Source organism: Haliotis rubra, unplaced genomic scaffold (genome assembly GCF_003918875.1).
Source record: "Haliotis rubra isolate DU_JTF1 unplaced genomic scaffold, ASM391887v1 Scf157, whole genome shotgun sequence".
NCBI lineage: Eukaryota > Metazoa > Mollusca > Gastropoda > Lepetellida > Haliotidae > Haliotis > Haliotis rubra.
Genome location: NW_025765525.1, coordinates 259,846 through 285,918, shown reverse-complemented (window position 1 = coordinate 285,918; position 26,073 = coordinate 259,846). Strand labels below are relative to the sequence as shown.

The 26,073-nt window shown below is 41.6% G+C and overlaps 3 protein-coding genes across 3 annotated transcripts in view; 2 read left to right on the top strand and 1 right to left on the bottom strand.

The window, feature by feature from the left end:
* The window catches only part of LOC124271050 (zinc finger CCCH-type with G patch domain-containing protein-like), an 87,761-nt gene extending 75,598 nt beyond the window's left edge, over positions 1–12,163 (bottom strand). The window contains 6 exon segments of the mRNA XM_046706112.1: positions 427–489; positions 2,001–2,095; positions 6,691–6,957; positions 8,707–8,831; positions 10,822–10,918; positions 11,998–12,163. Of these exon segments, the coding sequence (XP_046562068.1) occupies positions 427–489; positions 2,001–2,095; positions 6,691–6,957; positions 8,707–8,831; positions 10,822–10,918; positions 11,998–12,045 (695 nt within the window). The 5' untranslated portion in view covers positions 12,046–12,163.
* A 613-nt stretch (positions 12,164–12,776) lies between these two features.
* LOC124271047 (ladderlectin-like) lies at positions 12,777–14,857 on the top strand. The gene is made up of 4 exons (XM_046706103.1): positions 12,777–12,926; positions 13,637–13,722; positions 14,055–14,145; positions 14,600–14,857. The coding sequence occupies exons 1-4, from the start codon at positions 12,884–12,886 to the stop codon at positions 14,827–14,829; spliced, it is 450 nt and encodes a 149-aa protein (XP_046562059.1). The 5' UTR covers positions 12,777–12,883; the 3' UTR covers positions 14,830–14,857.
* A 4,952-nt stretch (positions 14,858–19,809) lies between these two features.
* LOC124271046 (ladderlectin-like) lies at positions 19,810–23,384 on the top strand. Its single transcript, XM_046706102.1, has 5 exons — positions 19,810–19,965; positions 20,186–20,271; positions 20,524–20,614; positions 21,737–21,962; positions 23,312–23,384. Exons 1-5 carry the CDS (start codon positions 19,923–19,925, stop codon positions 23,334–23,336), a joined length of 471 nt encoding a protein of 156 aa, XP_046562058.1. The 5' UTR covers positions 19,810–19,922; the 3' UTR covers positions 23,337–23,384.
* Positions 23,385–26,073: the final 2,689 nt, after the last annotated feature.

Genomic DNA, 26,073 nt, shown 5'->3' with positions numbered 1-26,073 from the left:
ACTCTTGCTTTCTTGTCAAAAAGTAAACTATGTTTATAACAAAAACGCTTATAATGAAGTGACAGATATAACAAATTGCTTTTTGGGCCTGACCACTTGTAAAATTGTGCATTATGAACAGTCATAACAAACTATAATTAGTGGTCACTTTGAATTTGTTAAAACCAAAGTATGTATGGAAATTTCAGTTATATGGCAAATTTTTTTAAATCAAACCAATAAAACAGTCAAATTCAACAAATTAAGAAGAGTATTTTGGCACCCATGGTTGTTATTTATCATGCAACTTTCTGGAATTACTGATAACTCAGAAATGAATCAGAGAATCATGATCCGGTCCACAACTCTAGTTGTCCCTGCTCATGAACTGAAATTGTCAAACGCAGGTGGCCATTAAGGGCATCATCTGTCAAATCCATGTCTTACCTGTAATCAGGGTCCTGATATGCCTGGAGGTCTTGTATGCTGACCAGGTGTCCGTGGGAGTATCTGGAGGAGGACACACCAGCATCAATAACAAAATGAAACACACAAATACTGTTTGTTGGTTTGTTTGGAATTGGGTTTGTTTCTTGTTCAGTTAGAAATATCGGAGTTGATTAGAATTCACAACATTCTGACAGCAGCATAAATAACCGAATCTGGAGCCAATGATTGATATTAAGACCATATGAACCTTTAAGCATCTCTTACTACCAGATGGTGGCCAACCTAATGTCAAGACTGAAACTCACTTGCTAAATGAACAGAGACACACTAGGGTCATCGATGGTTGGAATGGGCAGTATCAACAAACATGTCAAAAGTATGATGATATACTAATAATTAACAATTAGTTACTCTGTATTTGCACAGATTAAAACATCCTATCTGGATATGTAATTCATGAACTCATCACTAAATATGAACAAGGCTTAAACATCAAATGTTCATAATTCAAATTTGCCACTTAATGATCAACTTGAACCATGAGAATCCTTAGAAATTTTCATTTAGCATAAATAGTTATTTTATCAAACATACATTTGTATCAATACTGTATCAAGATTAATAATATAAGTTTATTGATACATCAATATCGAAATATACAGAGACATTTACACGTGTAGTGAATATTCTTCCTAGCCCTATCATGTCATATGTTGAATAAAAGACATCTCAATTTAAAAATTGCTCTACTGCTATCACAACACAACAAATAAGTCCTTAAGAATACTGACTAGCCTTTTTTGAATTTGGCAATATATTTTAAGTTCTTATAACATGCCAAAGATAAATAATGATAAACTTTACAAATTACATTTTATGTCTGCTTTGGATATGCATAAATGTATGAAACAGAATATAAAACAAAACAAACAAACCCAACAACACATTACAATTAGGAGATAAACATCATGTGTTGGCCAATTTCCGGGTGTTATTGAGTATTTGAAGCATGGGAATTCATTTGGAACCGATGGCGTCAGCCGGAGGTTTCAAATGGAATATTCTCGTGCTTCAAATACTCAATAACACCCGGAAATTGGCCAACACATGATGTTTATTGACATTGTAAACATAAAAGTAAACCAAAAGGTCCACACACGTTTTTGTATCTGCACTCATTGACATGGAGTACGGGTACAGCAGTGAAATATCATCAGCCGGACGTTTCGGCTGTCTCCCATGGTAGCATCTGGAACTGCTCATTTGTGACGTCATTCAGACTTTACGTCACAATATGATTTGAATGACGTCATCTCAGCTGATGACGTAACAATACAATGGTGTGAGCGATGTTTGTATGTATTAATACGCAGCGAATTTCCGGGAATCGAATACCATTTGATCACGTTTTTCAACCAATCAGATTAAAGAACACAGTCACTTTTGGTTTACAATTAATTGTAATATATGAATAATGAATTTAAATGTACAAATATACACTCGTGTGCCATATTAAAGTTCACAAAATGGCCGCTATAAAATTTTCGCTAACTGTGATGAGATGTACTTACTTGCACTTTTCCTCTGAGAAGCGACATCTACCATCCAGGAAGAATCTGCAGGGCACCATAGACACATGGGTTGGGTTACAGAACATCACACTCACCTGTCATAACAACAAACAGAACCTATCACGTTACCATGGAAACACAGAACATCACACTCACCTGTCATAACAACAAACAGAACCTATACGTTACCATGGAAACACAGAACATCACACTCACCTGTCATAACAACAAACAGAACCTATACGTTACCATGGAAACACAGAACATCACACTCACCTGTCATAACAACAAACAGAACCTATACGTTACAATGTAAACATAGAACATCACACATACATATCGTACGTACCTACCTACCTACGTACCTACACACACACACACACACACACACACACACACACACACACACACTGCTCAAAGGCGCTTTGTTTTCCCTCGATCATTGGATATCCATCACAACAGCGCATCATATTTTTCAATCTCAACTCCCTGGGGATCATGCAACTCTTGCTGCCTACTAGGCCAACCGCGTTAATGTGACTTTTCCATCCTTACGAGGTACCCATTCACAGCTGGGTGGACTGGGACACATAGTCACAGTACTTTGTCAAAGTTTACTGCACATTGCTGTACCCGCAACTAGGTGTTTGCAGTCGTATTCATGTGGCCACCATCTGGTCATCTACCAACGGATTCGTGGGTTCTTTTAAGTTCACAGGGTTGTGTACTGTACACTAGGGGTTGTGACAATACTGAAAGAGTCTGCACACAAAGTTGACTCCAAGGTTTTTAACACCTGGTCACAGGTGGGCTCGATCCCGGCACCTCCAAGCTAGCTGGATTACTAGCCTGGCGCCTTACACAGCTCGCCCACCGCGCCCCCAACAAACACACTCACCTATCATAACAACAAACACAGAACCTATAGGATACCATGGAAACACAGAACATCACATTCACTTGTTACAACAACAAACACAGGACCTATAGGTTACCATGGAAACACAGAACATAACACTCACCTGTCACAACAAACATGTAATTTTCTGATTAAAATTGATATTTTATACTTATCCTGACTCATGCTTAATTGCTTGTCTTCTTCTTCTTGCGAACTATAGTGGAACACTTGAATCCCCTTTTGAAGCTCCCTTCAAAAAAGTGGACGTAAAATCACTCATCCCACGAGTAGCCTCCCTTTGATATTTGGTGCCAAAACCGTCACATGATCAGACATGCTCTTCACTCTCTCCGCATATGAGCCCGACAACCGGATCTACAGGGAAATCCAGAGTGCCATGAGGGGAGGTTGGGAGGGCTGACCTCATGAGTCAGGATAAGTATAAAATATCAATTTTAATCAGAAAATTACATATTTTTCCTTATCCTGGCTCATGCTTAATTGCTTGTAGAATGCGACGGAACCGGTGGTGGGTCAAGCCACTCTGGATTCTCTGCTGATTTACGTCCTGCATACCCCCCCCTAGGGAACTTCTAATGGCACCGTGTCCTTTCTTCCAGCTTCATCTGATGAGTCTGGGGGGACCACAACTTGTCAGATTTCTCTGGAATCGTCTTCTCCTGACATTATGTATGGATTTATGCAACTCCATATCTTGATGCTCGCATCAAGTGGAGAAGCGACCCTTCTTCATGTACAAGTAAGTCCTTACAAGTACAGGGTCTGTCACTCATGCTAGCCTGTCCTAGACGTGCGCATGGACTCTAAAGCTCTAACTCTTCCGAGTGATGGCTTTTTACAAGTCACGTGATAAATAGGGTGAGATTCATCTCAGCGTCTTTGAGGAACTGTCAATTGTTGTGCTACAACAAGAGGCCCAAACTGGTGAATGCCGGAGAGGTCCTCGGTAGCCATGTCTCTGAGGTAGTGGTTGGCAAACACCGTCTCCGACTTCCAAAAGCAGCCCTCCATTATTGTGGAGATGGAGCAGTTCCCATGCAGAGCGATTGTCGACGCCAGTGCTCGGACTTCATGAGGATTGGAGGCTCGTGGAGGCTCAAGTACTGCTGCTTTGTAGGCTCTCAATATGACGGCTCTCATCCATAATGATATTGTTGTATGAGACCTCTGTAGGCGTCTCCGTAGATAGAGGGATGAAAAGGCACTTGAATTTTCGTCTCCTCGTTTTCGACCTTTGTAGGTAGATTTTCAGTGCTCTGACTGGGCATAGGGATAAAACTTGAGTATCCTGTGGCCCAAGGATTGACGAGAGTGCTGGGATATGGAACTGTCTGTCTGGTTGACCGGGCAATTGGTTCTTTGCTATGAAGTCCCATCTCAATCCCAAATGTACAGTGTCACGATGTGCGTCAAATCGTGTTCGTTCAAAGTCCAGAGCATGTATTTCCTGACATCCGTGCTGCTGTTGCCAAGGCGATCAGGAACAGAGTTTTATGAGTTAACCTCTCATAGGATGTCCTTTCTAGTGGTTCGTAAGCTTCACCCGTGAGATGCTGCAAGACCACGTTGAGATCCCAAGCAGGCGCCTTAAACTTCTTTTGTTGGTCTTCCAACATAAAGGAGCGTAGTAATGCCAGTATCTCTGGTACTTTGGTCAGCTTCACACCCGTCTTCAAGCAGGCTGCCATCTTCACTCGGATGTGATCTGCAGGCTGCTTGTCCTTCGTGCAGGTTCGTCGTAGATGGTGTCTTCACCGCAGCCTTCTCCTGCGCGAACCTCCGTTCCATCAGGTCCATCATCTGCTGAGTAAACTGCTGCATGAAGATACCCGGGTTGAAGGTCTGCGCTGACAACTGCTGCTGCTGTAAAGATGACGACGCATCTGAGAGTTGAGGCTCCTTCCAAGGACTGCCTGTCATCTCTGGTCTCTGAAGTCTGCGTTGATAAGACGTCTGACTGCGTTGATATATAGATATGGCTGCTGACGTCACTGTAGAAGAAGACCTCATCTTCTTCCTAACTGTTACTTCAGGAATCAGGATGGGTGGTTCATTGTATATGTCTGCTTCGTCCGGTGGGGTGATATCTGCGGCGAAGGACCTCGTCTTCTTTGCTGCCCCAAGGGACGACTTCGATGAAGTCTTATCTGTAGACGATTTCTTCTTCAGAGCAGACGATGTCCTGGTCTTCTTAGACTGCGACGAGGGTAGTTGAGACGATGACAATCTCTTCATGGACCCGGAGCTGCCATCTGCCACAGTCAACAGCTCCGTAGTAGCCACCGGCAAATCACTGGAATGGTGAATCTCAGCAGACAATAAGACACGGTTATCAACGCATTCACTCTGTTTAGACATGACTTGTAAAAGTCGTCTCGACCTGTCCTTGGCACGTCTAAGAATGGAATATAAATAATTAGTAAATTCAATTTCAGATAAATGCTGACAAAGTTTACAGCGGAGGCTGGAAGAACATGTAGAAGTGCAGTTAGGACATAATGAATGCGGATCAGCAGCCGACAAACGAAACCTGCAACAAATGCAAGTTTTCATCATATGTAAACAAGATGAAACATCATGTCAACAACGTGAATAAACGGAAAATTTGGTACAAATTTCAAACCATATTGCTAAAGACCGTATACAGCTAATTTACAGTCAAAGCTTAAAATAAAAGGATATAATGCCGTATAGGGGACCCAGGCGCTCTCACAACCGTCCTCTAGGGCGAATAAGCAGAGAGTGAAGAGCATGTCTGATCATGTGATGGTTTTGGCACCAAATATCAAAGGGAGGCTACTCGTGGGGTGATTTTTCGTCCGCTTTTTTGAAGGGAGCTTCAAAAGGGGATTCAAGTGTTCCACTATAGTTCGCAAAAGGAAGGAGACAAGCAATTAAGCATGAGTCAGGATAAGGAAGAATAAAGAACCTATACTATAGGTTACCATGGAAACACAGAACATCACACTCACCTGTCATAACAACAAAGACAAAACCTACAGGTTACCATGGAAACACAGAACATCACACTCACCTGTCATAACAACAAAGACAAAACCTACAGGTTACCATGGAAACACAGAACATCACACTCACCTGTCATAACAACAAAGACAAAACCTACAGGTTACCATGGAAACACAGAACATCACACTCACCTGTCATAACAACAAACACAAAACCTATAGGTTACCATGGAAACACAGAACACCACACATGCATCTCATGATGACAAACAATGAAATTATGCTGACTTTAGATTGTCATGGATATATGAATTTCAAAATACACTAGTTCACCCATGTCATGCCATAACACTTAGTCTGAAGTGGGAATCCAAACAGTGCTGGGGGAGTTGGGGTATCCCAGTGGTTAAAGTGTCTGCTAATCAAGCAGAAGATTTGGGTTTGAATCCCCACATGGGTACAAAGTGTGAAACCCATTTCTGGTGTACCCGTCACTGTGATATTACTAGAATTTGCTAAAAACAGCGTAAAAACATACTGACTCACTGACTCACCGAACAGTGCTAAGATTGTTTAGTGAAAGGGCCACTTGTCATACCGAAGACGCAGGTTCGATTCCTCACATGGGTATGACGTGTGAAGCCCATATATGGTGTACCCTGCTGTGATTTTGTTGAAATTATGCTAAAAAAATGGCGTAAAACAATAGTCTTTCACTCAATTCAGTATATTTCCTGGCACCTATCCTGACCAATAGTTACACAGAGCTGGTAGTTCATGTACCAGAGGGAGGTAGCCCTACCTTGGGTATTTCGTCATCAGTGTTGCCGGGCTCCACTTGAAACACCAGTGCATTGTGGTAAGCAAGGCCACCCCAGTCATGTGAGAAAGGGGCTCGACATTTCATGCCAACAAGTTTTGAGAAAGACTCTGCAACTGAAGCATCTGCCTCTTCTTCATCATCTGATTGGTCGGATTCTTTTCCTTGTAGTTGGTTGCCTGTAGGTGGTGGTGATCCACTGGAAGTGCCAACTGGAGGAGCATCAAATACATCCCCTCCAAGTGCTGCCTGAGGATTCAAACAGAAATACCTATCAGAATTCAGTCAGGGGATTCAACCTGAAGACTGGTACTGTCAGAGTTTGAATAGGCGGTTGAAAGAGAAGACAAGCACCTGTCAGTGTTCAATTCAAGGGTTCAAAGAGAAGACAAGCACCTGTCAGTGTTCAATTCAAGGGTTCAAAGAGAAGACAAGCACCTGTCAGACTTTGATTAGGGGGTTCAAACAGAAGACAAGCACCTGTGTGTGTTCAAGTAGGGGGTTCAAACATTAGAGTTCAGTCATGGGTTCAAATATTCAAAAAGCACCTGTCAGACTTTGATTAGGGGGTTCAAACAGAAGACAAGCACCTGTGAGTGTTCAAGTAGGGGGTTCAAACATTAGAGTTCAGTCATGGGTTCAAATATTCAACAAGCACCTCTCAGACTTTGATTAGGGGGTTCAAACAGAAGACAAGCACCTGTGAGTGTTCAAGTAGGGGGTTCAAACATTAGAGTTTAATCATGGGTTCAAATATTCAACAAGCACCTGTCAGGCTTTGATTAGGGGGTTCAAACAGAAGACAAACAGCTGTGAGTGTTCAAGTAGGGGGTTCAAACATTAGAGTTTAATCATGGGTTCAAATATTCAACAAGCACCTGTCAGGCTTTGATTAGGGGGTTCAAACAGAAGACAAACAGCTGTGAGTGTTCAAGTAGGGGGTTCAAACATTAGAGTTCAGTCATAGGTTCAAATATTCAACAAGCACCTGTCAGAGTTCAATCAGGTTCAACTATTAAACAAGCACTTGACAGACTTTAGCCAGGGGGTTCAAATAGCATCTGAATCACATTATACAGAACATCACATTTCTAATTCTAAAAACCTCAGAATTATCCACATATATTATATACAACATTTGATACAATGCGAACACACCTCAAGACCTTGTTTAAGTCCTGATAAGAAATTCTTATCCCTGTAAATATTTGTCTCCTTCCTTCAGAAGTAAGAGAGCAAGTTTAAAAGAGTTTAAAATCTGATCATTGAAGATAAGCTGTGGCCAGCTTGGTTTATCAGTCAGAATAGAACTGACCGGGGGCACTGGATTAAAGAGTGTTGTAAGCATGCAGTGGAGGTTGAACTGAGAGTAAAGCTTACTGCGCAGAACTATGGAATAAATGTTTTAAAGGCACAAAATGTTAAGACATAAAACATAACTAATATTCTACCAAAACAATAAGTAATATTCTAACTAGTGTTCTACTCCTACTGACAAATTCAGGTGTACAAGTGATTAAATGGCAACAAGGGCATACACCTTACTACTAAATATTATCTCATTTTAATCTACATAATCTTAATCAAAAAAATAAGTACATATACTGAGGGAAACAAATAAGGGAAAATCACTTCATCGCAGTGTTCCTTTAGTTATTCTCAGATTTTCACCCGCAGTGCAATACAAAGCTTGTGAAGAAATCTTAAAAGAATAAAGGAACATTTGTACTTTCTTGTGTTCCCTTATTTGTTTCCCTCTGTATATATACACATATTTGACTCTGCCACAGTGGCTCCAGGGAGATGGGAGAAACAACAAGTGTAACCCTTGTGTCCAATCACTTAGACATTTTTGAGAACATTATAGGTTTATACTGAGACAAGGACATGTCAACGTTCAATCAGTTTAATTCAGACCCATGGGGATCAAACAACCAGATTTCACCTTTAACATATGTAATTTATAATCCATGTAAAAAAGATGAAAATTTCCCTGACCTGAAACGCAGAATATTCATCATCGATTGTGTTCGCTGCGGATGTTCCTGATGATGCTGGTGGTGTAGCTGCAGATGCTTCCAGAGATGCAAGCAACTTACTTTTCTTCAAAGATAGTAAACTCTCTGCAGGAAAAAGTCAACAGTAACCATTGTAAGTAATTTGAAATTTTTGTCCTAAAGCGATTCTCATTTATCAAACTATATCTTCTATCACACATAAATTAAAAGCCTGTCAAAACATACAATAAGCAGGGTACAAGTGACCACATCTCTTGTGGACCTTGCTGCTTTGCTACAGATGCTGAACTATGTAATATCGTTGGATAAGTAAAACAAATATTATTAATTTGATGTGTCCTTTTCCTGTTAGTTTGTTCTCTAAATCCACACTGAGCAATATTCCAGCTAGTCGGTGGTCTGTAAAAATCGAGTCTGTACCAGACAATCTGGTTATCAACAGCATGAGTATCTCTATCATTCTATGCAGTTGGGATACAATGGTGTGTGTCAACAAAGTCAGCGATCACCCAATCCCGTTTTCGCATTTATTGACAAGCATGGGTTGCTGAAGACCAATTCTAACCAGGTTCTTCACTTGTAACAAGTGATCTGTATGGCCGCATCTCATATCGACTGGCCACACCATGACATGGAGGCCTTGGAGAACCAGCTCCTTTGATATAGATGCAGAACATTGTAAACCAAAAGTCACCATATTCTTTAATCTGATTGGTTGAAAAACATGATCGAATGGTATTCGATTCCCGGAAATTTGCTGCATACTGATACGTACAAACATCGCTCACACCATTGTATTGTTACGTCGTCAGCAGTGATGTCATTCAAATCATATGATGACCTAAAGTCGGAATGACATCACAAATGAGCAGTTCCAGATGATACCATGGGAGACAGCTGAAACGGCTGGCTGATGACATTTCACTGCTGTACCCGTACTCGATGTCAATGAGTGCAGACACAAAAATGTGTGTGGACCTTTTGGTTTACTTTTGTGTTTACAATGTCAATAAACATCATGTGTAGGCCAATTTCCGGGTGTTATTGAATATTTGAAGCATGGGAATATGTCGGTTCCAAATGAAATCCTGTGCTTCAAATACTCCATAACACCCGGAAATTGGCCAACACATGATGTTTATCTCCTAAATGTAACATCGTCAGATTAAACATTTTCGGACGGCAGTGTTTACTCTTGCTTCAATGAGGCGGCTTATGTCAGCCTGACATTGTATATACTTGGATAGTGGCTCATGCTTACGATAAAGTTCAAGAAAACAACAGATGTTCTAAGTGTCCCAAATCTTACAACACAAAGATACTAATACTACAAGAATTGATTCCATGAGGGCTAATGACGAAACTAGTATCTCTTGTACTTTTAGATATCATTTCGACAGGGTGGTTGGGTAGCCTAGGGGTGAAAGCGTTGGCTCGTCACGCCGAAGATCCGGGTTTGATTCCCCACATGGGTACAATGTGTGAAGCCCATTTCTTGTGTCCCCTGCCGTGATATTGCTGGAATATTGCTAAAAGCTGTGTAAAACCATACTCACTCACTCAATCATTTCCACAAAAACAATAAACACAATAATATTATTTACAACCACGTTAATACCAAGGAGAGATAATTTGGGCTGCAACGTTTCACCCTGATTGGATTCAATTAGATTTTCGATATTGGACCCTCGATTTGTTCATTTTCGAACTTGGCGATGTCTACTTACGACAATGCTCATTGGATAATTAGCCCGAAGTCAACCAATATGGCGCTCGAAACTGCTCGAGTTGGATTAAAAATTACGTTTTCGCTGTGTGGAAACAATTGAAATTTATATTCAAATATCAAAACGAAATAGTGATAATGGTTATCGAAAAATTAAACTAAGATGTCAGATTTTATTTTCAATGAATCGAATCGAATCGTTGCAGCCCTAATGATAATATGACATGCAATACTGAAGGAAAGAGAGAGACACATAGGAAAATTCTCCTACTGGATAATAATCTTAACTTTTTTTCATAAATTTACATTTTAAATAGACATGATGATGATTGTGTGTCTTGGATTGTGGACATAAGCATGGTGTTTCACCTTGTGTCAGGTTGATAAGCTCTGTGAGATCCTCCTGCAGTTTGATCAAGTCATCTGTTGCACCAGCTGCTTGTACCGCCTGGCTGACCTGAGCAAGCTGTGGGTTAAAATAATAATTATCAAAATTGTGGGGATAATGGGTAAAAATATAGGTCCATAAACAACTTTTGAGGACACAAGAAGCAACTCAATTCATTGGGTGGTTAGGCTTTGTGGTTGATTGCATATCATGTGATCTCAAATCCCTGTATCATGCTGTATGCTCATTAAGTCAGTCACTTGATTGTCCTGTTATTTACAGGTCACTATGACATAGCTGAAATATACTGACAGCTGGAGTGCAGTTAAACTAAAACTAAATCAGTGTTATGATTTTGGACATTTCTTTCATGTTTTTGTATGGTAGTAACACTGATGATATCAAGTTTATTTGTTTGTTATGATTTAAGCACCACAGTTAACAACAGTCCAGCAACATCACAGCACTCTGTAGTTAAATCTTAACCACACAATCTGATGATTGCTATAATGTCTAATACTATATCCTAATTGAAGTCTGGGTACAATAAACTGAATCACAAATTCTGACAACCTGATCACACATGATTAAGCTGCCTCTATAGGTAAATCATCAGTTACTCAGGACCTTGCCTATCCTGGAACTAGGACTGGGCTACAAGTTGATGTACTTGATTTTTTTGTTTATTTATTTTACCGAATGTTACGGATTGGGATGAGTTATTTTTATTAGAAAAGGGTTCTAATTAACCCTTAGGATCGTAGACACTGGAATAACCTACCCCAATCCAACTTAACCCAACGATTAACTCAAGATCAGTGACGCCTATGCCAGAACTGTCAGCCTGTGCCAAATAACCAATACGGCAATAGCCATCTGTCAATCAGACAGCAGAGTAATAAACAGGAACATGGAATCTGCCTTAAAAGTCGTCACACCCGTGAATGACCCTGACTGGTGGGTGTGGTTATATTCACTTCGGTGACATGGTTATAAACGAAGAAAGCTGCAGCGTTGCTCTGACTTCTCACAAATATAAAATCCACCGGTAAACCACATTGCTAAGCGGAAAATGTCCACAGTTTTCGCGCAATGTGTAAGTCGAGCATATATAATCTACGGTTATCATATGTCAGAATTCAGGATCCAAGATATACCTGAGTTCGATACATTTCCAGCGACTGCTCAAGGCCTTCTTCGTCCATATTGCTGGTCGGTTAAACAAAATAATCGTTATTGTTTACTTTCTAGTTCACAAACCGGTACTGTTCATGGGCGCCGCCATATTGGTAAAGCTAAGCAAACTAGCTCTTTTCGTATAACTTTGAACTTACGTACAAAATACGTTCAAAATAGTTTCCTAAAGCTATTAATTATCAACTCCACGTTTCCCTACTTGAATAAACCATTCACTGGCTCGTGAGGGGACCATCGTATCACAATTGCGTACATCGATGATGTCAATCACTGGATTGTTTGGTCCAGACTCGATTGTTCTACAGATCGCCATTACACACCTGGGCTTAGATTTTCGAAGCTCTCTTAGCGATAAGATAGTCGTAAGCTAATGTTAATGTACGGCACTTACGACTAATTTAGCGCTTAGAGAGCTTCGAAAATCTAGGCCCTGGGATATTGCTGAGTGTGGCGTGAAACAATAAACAAACAAATATAGAGGGCAATTTAGGATTTAAACCCGAGCACCTGATATATATTCCAAAACAAATGCCAAAACAAATGCATAGTATAAAATTTATGAAAATAAACATGATTGAAAACGCAAGCATGACACGGTCGTTATTCTTTTAAAACTCATTAAAATGTACATGTATGTTTGAGTCGTTGTCCTACACTCTGAACAATATATGGAGATTATCTAATTAGCCTCGTTTATAAAATACAAATGTTGCACCGGAGCTATAAAAAATATAAGATTCCATATCTATCTGGCTTATCTTGAACCAAGACACATAATTTAACACGCGCATTGTCCAGTGTTCCAGATAATACACAAGGCGAGAAAACAGCCACACAACAGTTGCAATGTTCCTCGTCCTTCTCTGTCTCTCCATCAGCGTGACGCTCAGTAAGTTTATGTCCTACCTCGAGACTGTCTCAGTAAGTTCATGTCCTGCTTTGAGGAAGTCGTCTCTTATTGTGTTCATCTTCTTTTCACATTGTGTTCATCGTCTCTCTACATTGGGTTCATCTTATCGTCTAACTGTTGCCACGTCTTTAGCTTAGCCATAATATAAACACTAATTAAAGCGGCTCTGTCAGCGTTGTTTCGTGTGTTCATTCAAAACCGATTTGACTCCAGCTATTCAGTTATGGCAACCTATATTCCAACTATGAGACGACGGTTTCTAAAACTTCGGTTCTGGGCCAGATAAGCTTTTCAACTTGTGTAATCTTCCCTTTGCTTTGTATTTACCTAATATTTGACTTATTAACTTGAATTAAGCTCTTACATTTAATTTATTATTAGTATTCAATTTGTCTTGGCGCTCTCGTCCGATACCGGCCACAGGTGGCCCAGTCGTTTCAGGCGCCGGAATTGGCCGATGAGAGTTGCGTCCCTTGGGCAAGCCAGGGACCTATGATCTTGGTTTGCCCCAGTATGTTTCTATGTTTGTCGACAAGATAACCGTGCTCGCTGGTTCAACTAAAATGGGAAACATCTGAGAAATGTACCCTTGGGGCCTTGCGCCAACACTGACCCGACGCGCAGTGATATAACTTGAATACTGTTCAAAGCAAAACCCATCCACTCACTCACTTACTCCTATTCCACAGGCGCGTCCTGTGACAAGGGCTTTGTTCAGTATGGTAGTTCCTGCTACATCGTCCTCCCTGAGACCGGCACCTGGCTCACTGCAATGGTAAACCGGGGTATACAAACATATAGATTTTATTCCACATGGGTATACAACGTACACAGGTCATAAACTATATACTGCCCAAAGGAAGTTAAGGACCATTGGAATCTTTCATATTAATAACATTGTTAATTTATCTCTAATGCCACCAGAGATGATCATAGTACTATGAAAGAATCGTGTTTTTCTAAACTTTTGCAGTGGCATATTATTGCCAGATACATACCAGATGGATACATCCAGGGGGTGGGGGTGCCCCCGTCACCCCCGAAACAAAATCCCTGAGGAGCACTTCCTCCTAATCTTTGGACTTTATGATTTTCACTATAACACAGGAGTACTGCAAGGCGTTCGGTATGAGCTTGACCATTGTTCAGAGTGCTGACGAGAACAAGTTCCTCCAAGACTACCTCTACACACACAGAGGTGAGTCTAGTTCCGACGTCATCATAACATATATGGTAGCTGATGCTATACTCCAGTCCTCCATCATGCTTATGCATCAGATCATTGTATCGCTTGTATTATTTTTGTATTAAAATTCATTCAGTTTCCAGATTTTTCAAGAGGATGTTCCAGTCTATTCATAGGATAGAAATAGAGGAGTGAGTGAATATGGTTTTACGCCGCTTTTAGCAATATTGTAGCAATATAATGGCGGGAAACATCAGACAGGGGTTTCACACATTGTACCCACGAGGGGAATCGAACCCGGGTCTTCAGCGTGACGAACGGAAGCTTTGACCATTCCGATATTTTTGACAATCCATACATTTCATCACTGATATTATTAAAATTAAGCACAGATAACATTTATATTTGATTTGAATTCCTTTACTTTTTATCATCATCATAATCATCATCGTTATTATTATTATAGGTACTTATAATAAAGCTCAGGACTTTTGGACAGCGGGGACCAACATGATGTCGACCGAGTGGGCGTGGGCAGGGACGGATGAGGAGATTGAGACGTTCTTCTGGGGCCCAGGGGAACCGAACAACTTGGGCAGCGGCGAACGATGTCTGTCATTCTATGCAAGGGCCAATTTCACGTGGGACGACGAGCACTGCACGTACAGCGGTTACCCGTTGTGTGAGAAACAGTGAGTGTAGCGCGTCCTATGCCGTTCAATTCAAACCCATGAAGATCCGGGTTAGATTTGGTCTTCAGCAACCCATGCTTGGCGACTAGCAGGATCGGGGCGTCCGGTTCGCTGACTTGGTTGACGTATGTCATCCTAACCCAATTGCGTAGATCGATGTTCATGATGTTGGTCACTGGATTGTCTGGTCCAGACTCGATTATTTATAGATCGCTGCCATATACCTGAAATATTGCTGAGTGCGGCGTTAAACAACAAACAAACGTTCAATTCAAGTAATGTTCAACATACCGCATGTTTCCATGTGTTCATAACTGCTGGAGCCACTATCCATGCTATATAATACTAATTTCGATATAATTTGACAGCAATCGTCATCAAGACAATTCCTATTTTGGAATCCCATTTATCATGTCGTGGTTGTCGTGTATTGCGCTCAAACGCATCACAATGTGTTTGTAAACGTTTGTCATTAAAAAAAGGAAACGATACATGAAAAGTGCATGCAGAAAACGTTTTCCACATAATGCACGTGTGTCGGAAAGACGAGTAGAGACATCGATTATGAAAGGCCACACCAAATTCATCATTTCATGACGAAATTTACGACGTAAACGAAGATAGAAAAATGCCAAGATTGAATGTTCTACTGACCGAAATATCGCCATAGAGAATACCAAGAGTCACCACTCCTGCTCCGGAATGATTAATCCGGGTGTATCACCTACGTGACCGATTTGCTACAGCAACGGACATTACAGGCTAGGTGCCTGGTCTTCGAAGAATTTCCGCCCAAACCATCAGAAATCGTCTGAGAGAAGTGGGAATGGGAGCATATCGACCAAAAGTTGGACCTGTAATGACACGCCTACACCGACAACGACGTGTCCAATGTTGCAACAGGGTACAGGCAGGGAACCTGGGGAACGCATGGATCGTGTTTAGTTCAGCGATGAATCGCGTTTTCTCCTTCAACGACGGGATGGGAGACAACGTGTCTATCGACGTCAACACGAACGTTTTGCGCCGAACTGCGTTCGACAGGTCTACAGATGTGGTGGAGTGAGCGTCATGGTGTGGGGAGCCATGTCCTACACGGGTAGATCAGAGCTAGTGGTGGTTCAAGGCAATCTTACAGCAAATCGCTACATCGACCAAATCCTGCGACCGCACCTCCTCCCACTTTCTAACCACCAGAGAGAGCTGTTTCGACCCGACCCCACGCAGCTCGAGTGATCTCGCCAATGCAAACGTCAGTGTGCTTCCTTGGCCTTCCAAATCGCCTGATCTGAACCCGATCGAGCATCTATGGGACGAACTTGATCGACGCCTCCGTAAAAGTCACCATCGTCCTTGGACACTTGCAGAACTTGCCAACGCCTTGCAGGAGGAATGGCGAAGAATTCCCCAAGCAAAAGTCCCACGAATTCTGCAATCCATTCCAAGGTGGTGTCGAGCAGTGACAGCTACAAGGGGTGGTGTCACCAAGTACTGACCTGAACGCCCCTTGTGTCCACATATGTACAGTGAACTGAATTAATACTGACAATTGCAACAATACATATCTTCATCCGTGTGTCGAATTCCCTTCATCTATGTTCAAGCTTCATCGACTTATGTACACTTAAATACGTTTAATACATTTCCTTATTTTTGACCTATGCGTTTCTTTTTGAAGAAGGCATGCAAACAGGGTGCACGTGACCAACGCAGTAGCCCCTTACACGTACATGGGTGTCATTCTTGATTTTGATAATTTTCAAGAAGGTCAATAAATCACTGTAGTGAGTGAGTATAGTTTTACGCCGCTTTTAGCAATATTCCAGCAACATCACGGCGGGGGCTTCACACATTGTACCCATGTTGGGGAATCTGTCTTCGAATTCGGCGTGACGAGCGAACGCTTTAACCATTAGGGTACCCCACCGCCCCGATAAATCACTGTAGACCATTAATTTTGACAATCATCTTGCATCACACAGTTGTTGGTGTTTGTTTCTAGTCGGGTTGTTTTTGTTTGAAAATGACAATCGTACACATGCAAATTTCCCGTCATACACCAATCATCTTTCAAGAGCGGTGAGGTGAGGTGAGGTGAAATTGGGTTTTACGTCGTGCTTGAGAATATTTCGCTCATATGACGACGTGCATGCGTGTGTATGTGTATGTGCGGCTGCTTGTACTAGCCCAGACTTAAGTTGGTTTTCTAGTGCTAGCCCACTGAGATACCATGCCGCAGTGAAGCATGAATACTCTACTCAGACACATTATACTGACTCCGAGCCGACCAGTCCTTGTTGTACCCATTAGTTCCGAGCGCCAGGCAGGGACCGACAAGTGCCATATTTTAACGTCTTTTGGTACAGTACAACCAGAAATTATTGAGAATTTAAGGATTGTAATTTTTTTCACTCATTACTCACGTATTAAATGTGAATATTAGCGGAACTTAACTCCAGATTCAAAGACAGGTGAACAGTTAGTATTTTGTCAAGTCACCATGGGCAGCAATGCAGGCTTCAATGCGACAGGGCATACTACTGATCAAAGAAGTTAGAAAGTCGTGGTCCATGCTGTCCCAATATCGGACCACCTCTTCTTTCATTTCAGCAATATTTGTCAGATTTTTCTTACTGACACTTTCCTTCATAAGTCCCAAAACATTTTCTATTAGATTTAGGTCAGGGCTATAGCTTTGCCAATCTAATAATGTCATATTTTGGGTCTAAAACCAGGCCTGTGAATGCTTTGAACGATGTTTTGGGTCGTTGTCCTGCTGGAAAATCCAAACATTTCCATAGAACACGTGAGCAGATGGAAGTAAATGTCCCTCGAGAATATCTGTGTACCGCTCACTGTTCATATTCCCTTCAAATACACAGAGGGGCGTTGCCCCTAACACAGACATGCCACGCCACACGTTAAATTTCGGACTGTACTTTGGGCGCTGATACAAACGTTTTTCAGTTTGTTTGGATCAGAATTTCAGTGTATTAGGAAACAGCCACACAGAACTTTCATCTGAGAAAATCACATTGTCCCAGTTAAAATTTCTATGCTGTAAGCACCAGTTCAACCTTCGCTCCTTTTGTTCAGGTTTCATGATCGGTGATGGAATTCCTCGACTTTTCTGCCAACCCATTGCATGCAGCTCAGATCTAATTGTCTCCTTACAGACAGCCACAGTTCCTCTATCAATCATATCCAGCCTTAAGTTTTCTAAACTTCTTCGTTTGTTTTTAGAACCAAGAATACCAAGCCGCCTCCTGTCACCGACAGTCAATTTTCTGGGCCTACCTGCGCCTCCCTGGTGCTCAATGCCATATCCATTTGCAATATTTTTCAAAACACGATAAACAGTGGACAAAGGGATGCCTGTCCTACTTGAAATAACTTTAGCTGATCTGATGTCCTTGTTATAATACTCTAAAATCAACTTCCTCTTCTCTAAATCATCCATACTGAGGATCACTGAAAATGTCGTCTGCTAGCAAGTAAACAAAGGGGGATAAATCTTCACAAACTAATGAAAAAGGATTAACGGAGTTGTCTCTGTTGAATGAAACCAAGCACTTGATAGCTGGTCAAGGTTGTTTATACTAGAAATCCAATTAAACATATTCCTAAAATTCTCAATAATTTCTGGTCATACTATATGACACGATTGGGGATCGAACCCGCGACCTTCCGCTCTCTGGGCGGACGCTCTAACCACTACACCACGGAGGCGGTCTGTTTCAAGAGCGATTACTGTACCAACAACTATGGTCATTGATTGATTCCGATGATATATCTCCCAGTTTTTTCAATTGTAAATTAAAAATGAAGTTCTTCTACTTCTTTTGAAGCGTATATATACTATTCAGAAAAAGAAACGCATAACCCAGAGATCTGTTGCGAAAATGTTGTATTTTCAAACATGTATAACTCGTCCACGACTTTAAGAAATGAATTTTGGCATCAGTTTAGATGTAGGAAATGTCTATACAACCCAGTGGATAATTTTAGATAACGGAGACGGTGAGCGCCATGGTGACGACGTAGCACGGGCCCGACGTCGGATCTCCTGGCTCTCAGTCCAATCTCTCTCAACCTGTTCCGTACAATTTGACCGGATATCCTCCGAAGTCCAGGCACCCTGGCTGCTGTGCTCTCACCCGTGGCAGTACGATCACGTAAATGTAGTACCCGGATGTACTCATCTTGGGCTGCAGTAGTGACTCGAGGTCTGCCTGTACGGGGACGGTCATTTGTTATACCTGTTTGGTTGTAACGAGCTGCAAGCCGTGATATCTTGGTCAGACTAACATTCAGACGCCTGACAACAGAAGATTGGTAATCCCCACTGTGCATTCTTTCAATGGCGATGTTCCGTGTCGCAGCGTCAAGATGTGGCGTAGTGATTTGACCTTGAAACTCCCTCAAAACGAATGCCGATTTCCGAAAGTAATCTGGATTTTTATAGCCAGACATGTGCAGTGCATGCTCTTTGCTGCACAGTTTCAACTGGAAGGTGATGCCTTTTTAATCCTTGTAAGAAATCTCATCAAAATCAACATTTTCAGGTAACGTCGATTTTTTACTTGTGCAATTGTGTAAAATCATATTATCAACCCTTTTGTTACATATTTTGACGATTGTTTGAACACAATAGGTAATTAATAGATTTTAAGAAATACATAACGCCTATGCGTTTCTTTTTTGGGATAGTATATAATCTACCATTTAATACGTAGGCCACACCTCACCTCATCCGTGAAGCATCCTAACGCCATCCCCCTCCTCCCTCCGCCATACCTCTATGCTTACGATTTTTCACCGTTTTTGAAATTCCAGACTTCAAACCCGAGCACCAAGCAAAGTCCAAACATATTATCTTATCTCATGGAATTTTCATAATAGTCCAGTCAAACGCAACCCACCTTCCGTTTTACGTAACATAAGGAATTGGGCCGCTGGCCTATATTCTGAAAAACATATACACAACTTAGCTACTCGCTTATCTTGAAGACTTACCCCAGAGATTTAGGTTAACACGCTGCGTTCAGTGTTCCTGAGCTGGACAATACACAAGGCTAGAAATCAACAACAGTTGCAATGTTCCTCATTCTTCTCTGTCTCTCCATCAGCGTGACGCTTAGTAAGTTCATGTCCTACCTTGAGACTGTCTCTCTATCTCTATTGTATTTGGCTTGTATACGCTTGTCTTCATCTTGTATTTAGCTCTCCTTACCGATATATTCAGTTTGTCTTCGTCTTGTATTTGGTTTGTCTTAGTCGTGTAATCCGCTTGTCCTTATCGTCTATTGATCATCAGTTGCCTATATTTTCCTGTTCTCGCCTCCTACTCTTCATGGCAGGTGCGTCGTGTGACAAGGGATTTGTTTCGTACGGCGATTCCTGTTACATCGTCCTCCCGGAAACCGGCACCTGGCTCACTGCAATGGTAAACCGGGATAAAAAAAATATTCCAGAATATCGCCATTTCTAGCTTAACCATATTACAATTTTCCACCAAGCCATACTACACTATAGTACCATTGATATACTGCTTAGCGAGTTGCCGTCTTGTGATGAGTGGGTTTGATAAAATACTTATTGACAGAACGAAATAACTGCGCATCAAGATACCAAGACTAGTTTTGCAAACGAAGACCACTTGGAACTTTGGTGACACAAGTTTTGCTTTCTGATACAGGAGTACTGCAAGGCGTTCGGCATGAGCCTGGCCATTGTCCAGAGTCCTGGCGAGTACAACTTCCTCAAGGACTACCTCTACACACACAGGGGTAAGTCCAGTTGTGACGTCATCAAGGGGGTGAAGCGGTTCATTCTATGTTTTATCGATTTATTGTATCAATGCATTTTGATTTTTTAAACTTAATTTTGTTTGTTCCCTTCCTTAGAAACAGATGTTGTAAGTACATGTATCTGCAATTATTACATGAAAGGTGATACAAATGATTCTGTTGCCAGGAGAAAGTCCATCCAATGTCAAAATGAATATTAGGAGCACTGGAAAACATTTGTTAGTAAAAGTATCAATATCATTAATTCTCTTTGAGATGAATCTTATAAAATTTTCTAAAAAACCCCAACTAAAACTACATAAATAGATATGTATTTTTGGAGAGTATATCAAGTCAAAACATTTATTACACAACAGTCTCGTTTCCTGATGACTGAGTTCCGTTCTATTGCGCAACTTAGTACAATAACCAGTCCAGAATTTTGAGGCCAATTCATTTAACTGGATACATAAATATTAACCAGTATTATTTGATACATCCAAGCACTTGCATAATTGTATATATATTGCAACACTACGCTCCTTATAATCCCTGCAAACGTGTCGTGCAGCGTGCTCTGTCGTACAGCGAGCACTGACAAACAGAAACCTGGAAATCGCGGAAATCTCAAAACGAGGCTCTGCCGCTAGAAAAGTTTGGTGATCTGGTACGAACTTGCTATTATCTCAATCACATTGTGCTTTAGAGAACTACACTAAATAAGCGCAAAGAACGCATAACAGGTGTAACCAGTGAGTCAGATGCATTGTGAATCATTTTACGACCTCATCAAACGCGGGCTGTCTGTGACGTCTTAGTTAAGGTCATGCTGCCTACACCTCGCCATAAAATATAGCAATACGATGTTATTAAAGTTTAAAATTAAAATTCCTTTGTAAAGACCATTTTCTTATGAAACAAGGAATTGGAATTCAGTGCAACCATAGTTGTTCGTGATGTCTATTTTCACTTTCTCACGAGAAAATTCGGATCGGCTGAAAAGTAGGTCATTGTCTAAATAGGTTAATGAGACTTATGTTTGGTTTGTGGTTCAGTAATATATTAGTCGGTAATAAATAAAATATTTTATGATTTTTTTCGTCGTCTGTTCTATCCTTACAGCCAGCTACACACATGCTCCTGACTTTTGGACAGCTGGCTCCCACATGATGTCGACTGAATGGGCGTGGGCAGGGACGGATGAGGAGATTGAGACGTTCTACTGGGGCCCGGGGGAGCCCAACAACTCGGGAGCCATTGAACGTTGTCTGTCATTCTATACGCGGAAAAACTTCACCTGGAACGACGAACACTGCTCGTACCCCGGATACCCGTTGTGTGAGAAAGTGTGAGTGTCCATTAGATCTCAGGTTCAAGTATCATTCAGTACCAACATGCGGCAAAAAACAACACCTTTACCACTTCAAGAATGAAACTGCAAAATGTTTAAATGACCCAAGTGTACACTAAACCAATCCAAAACACGTCGTGTAACACAACAGCGCTCCGTGCAGAAAGTGCAACACCACTACATCATGTTTCGTTAAAGAATACGTGAAAATGTGAAAAAAGAAAGAAAAAAAAAGAGAAGAAAAAACACATGCCGCTTCGGCAGCAGAAACTACACAAGTAATCAAAGTGTATAAATGATACAGACGGCATGCGAGACACTCCCATGACAAAGAGGAGAAAAAAAAGAAAAAAAAAAGACAAAACATAACTACAAAAACCCACAGCACTGAACTGCCACGATTGACACCCCATCAACGTTAGCAAGCCCTAGGTATGATAGCTGATGGGGGCCATCCATGCCCACATTGCTAGATCGTTTGTAGTATATATATAGTTAGTCGACAGGGGGCAGTTACTGACAAAATAACAACGTCGCCAGAGATTGAGGTAGGCCGAGACTGTACGCTGTTGGCAGCGACGTGACTGGCTGAGGGATGTATTCACTGATGAAAGCCGGCTCTGTCTGTTCAGAGCTGGCGACAACGACCACATATACCAGCCAACCAACAAGAGCTGATCCTAGTATTCCAGATCGCCTCCGTGGTGTAGTGGTTAGAGCGTCCGCCAGGAGAGCGGAAGGTCGTGGGTTCGATCCCTGGCCGCGTCATACCAAAAGACGTTAAAATATGGCACTTGTTGGTCCCTACCTGGCGCTCGGCATTAATGGGTACAACAAGGACTGGTCGGCTCGGAGTCAGTATAATGTGTCTGAGTGGGGTATTCATGCTTCACTGCGGCATGGTATCTCAGTGAGCTAGCAGTATAAAACCAGCTTAAGTCTGGGCTAGTACAAGTAGCCACACATACACATACACACGCATGCACGTCGTCATATGAGCGGAATAAAGTACGACGTTAAACCCAATTTCACCTCACCTCACCTCACCTCACCTCAAGACGGTGTGAAAACACAACGGTCAAGTTTACACTTTCTTTTTCCAAGCATTTAATAAATCATCACCATCATCATTCTTCATAATTCAACTAACCTTGGGTATGCCAGGATCACATGGACCCTGTTTTGAATCAGAGTAGCACTCAATATTATCCTGTGTTGGGAGGACCAAAGCTGTTTTAGTTAGTTGAAAAAATAAGATTATGTCTGAGATTTGTTCTGTGTGATACATTTATTTATTCACATTTACATTTCTGATGTCTAACGGAACTCCTTGTTTTCGTTTACAGACTTCAGCTCATGCCTGGAAAGTGAATTTACCATTCTGTACCAAATGAAATAAACCTTGTCTTCAAAACGAAATCGCTTTTAAGTAGATAACTACACTGAAAGGCAAACGAAACGTAGTAATATTGGAAATGCCATTTAAGTATCAATGGAGTGTTTGAACCTATTTTTAAAATATACATCGGAAGTCAAGTTTGAGGAAAACATGAATCGTGGTCGTACAGCCTGTTTTGCCCCATAAAGTATTGTTTGAGATTGAGGGTTAGAAATGTTTTTGTTTGTGTAAAGGGAAGAGTTTACACACACACACACACACACACACACACACACACACACACACACACACACACACACACACACACACACACACACACACACACACACACACACACACACACACACACACACACACACACACACACACACACACACACACACACACACACACACACACACACACATAGATTGCCGACTTGAATGGCAATCGTTCACTTGTTTTCTGAACACAGCAGCTATGGCTAGGTTAACGAGAGATAACGACAACAAGCCATTGGACGTCTTCACGCTGGTCAGCGTGCTCGAGTCATTGCTGATGACTTCAGTTGCAGTGTGCGAACTATAGAACGTCTTAGACAGCGATACAACGCCACCAACAGCACTGATGACCGTCCAAGTAGTGGTCGACCCCGTGTAACAACACGTCGCCAGGGCCGTCATATGTCGCCCGGACCGTCATATCCTCTATGAACAGAATAGGCCTGAATCCTGAAACGTGATTTCGATTAGCCGTCAATCTTTTCCTTGAATTGTTCAATCCATACCAATTTTAGTTATGCTGTTTTACAATATCCTATCACAGAGGCCAACACAAGAAAAGTACCTCAAGTCATGAAGGAGATCGTACCCTAGCCTTTGGCGGGACGATCGAACTATAGTCTGTTTGCAGTGAAAACTTACCGATGAATTTCACTTTAAACTAAAATGTAAATCAAATAAAGTGAAATTACGATTGCAAATCCTCGTAATTTTACCTTTACCTTACCTAGTTTCAAATCGCTATTATTGATTTGTATTACAAGGGGGTATACACATTAAATGAAACACCGAGAACAAGTTGGGTTGGTCTAAGCTAACGCTCATCACGTACCGCACGTGCATTTGTTTCACTGTTCCAACTACTGCGCTTACCCCCTTGTAGTACAAACCATATGCATTCAAAGCGATTTGAAACCATGATCGTTTGTTAAACAACTTTTATCCGAAGTTGAATAAAATTCTGACTTTTATAAGTGCAGTTGACAAGGTAAAATTATGAGGAATTGCAATTATAATTTCTCTTTATTTGATTAACTTTTTTGTTTAAAGTGAAATTCATCGGTACGTTTTCACTGACTATAGGCAGCATTCGCGATATCCCACTAAACATCCTCTGTGTGCGTGTACACATGCGTTGTGCTTGTGCGTGTGCATGTGCGTGTGCATGTGCGTGATTCATTATATACTAGTCCACACATCTGCCATCACACCTTGGTTTATCACTCTAATGCCAGGAAGGCTAACAACAAATACCATAATTTGGAATGAGGCGGCCACGGGATCGAACTACTGATCTCCGCTCTTTGGACAAACGCTCAGTCCACTAGGCCACGGATGCGGCTCCACATTGACAAAACGATACCTTACCTATTCAAGGTTGTTATAAAAACACTCTTCAAAAAAATAAAAAAAGAAGAAAAACAAAGAAACGCACAAGCCATTTTAGAAGTATTTATTGCGTTAGTTTAAGAGCAATTATTTCATGGAATTTCATTGGTAAATATGGTGAAATGGTGAAACTTCACACGTCTAAGACAAGCAGTTCGCCAACACAACAGCAGCCTTTATTGTTGTGTTTCTGTGTTACGTGAGTCCACAAGATGGCGTCAAAGTCAATACTTTGTATGGCCACCATTGGCAGCAATTACTGCTCGACACAGACTCGGTACAGACTTGATAAGTCGACGAAGTCGCCCTTGCGGATTTCTTCACCACTCTTCCCGCAATACGATGGCCAGTTGTGAAAGTGTCTGAAGCGTGTTTTGACATACACGTAGTGTTCACCATATGGATGTTCTATCGGGTTTAGATCTGGTGATCGGGAAGGCCATGACAAGACATTGACGTTAGAACTGGCAAGGTAGCCGATCGTGACGCGTGCTGTATGTGAAATGCGTTGTCATACAGGAATACCTCCCTCTGTTGGTCCATAACCGGAAGCATGTGACGTGCAAGGACTTCGTTGATGTACCGATTTGCTATCAAATTCCCTGAACCATCACTAAATCAGATCTTTGTGTGGATATCGAACCCTACACCATGACACTGCCTCCACTGAATCTGTCGACCTGTCTCCGACGGTAAACAAGCTGTCGTCCATCTCGCCGGTGAAGAAAAAAAATTCATCACCGAACCAGACTCGCCTCCAGTCTCTAAGGTTGCAGTTCCTGACTCTATAACACCACCACAATCGATTGAGCCGATGGAAGTCTCTTAAAAGAGGGGCAACAACCTGCCTTCTTGGTCGAATCCCCACTTCACGCAATCGACTCCTGACAGCTCAGTCAGAAATTCTTCTGAAACCAGGGATGCGTTGTGCAGTCTCCACATCTGTGGCAAGACGATGACGCAAGTGTAGCCCGGATGTAGACTCCCCAGCTTCAAGGGGTCCTATGGCGATGTTTTGATTGGCGGCACTCAGTCGTGGCGTGATGATTTCCACTTTTCC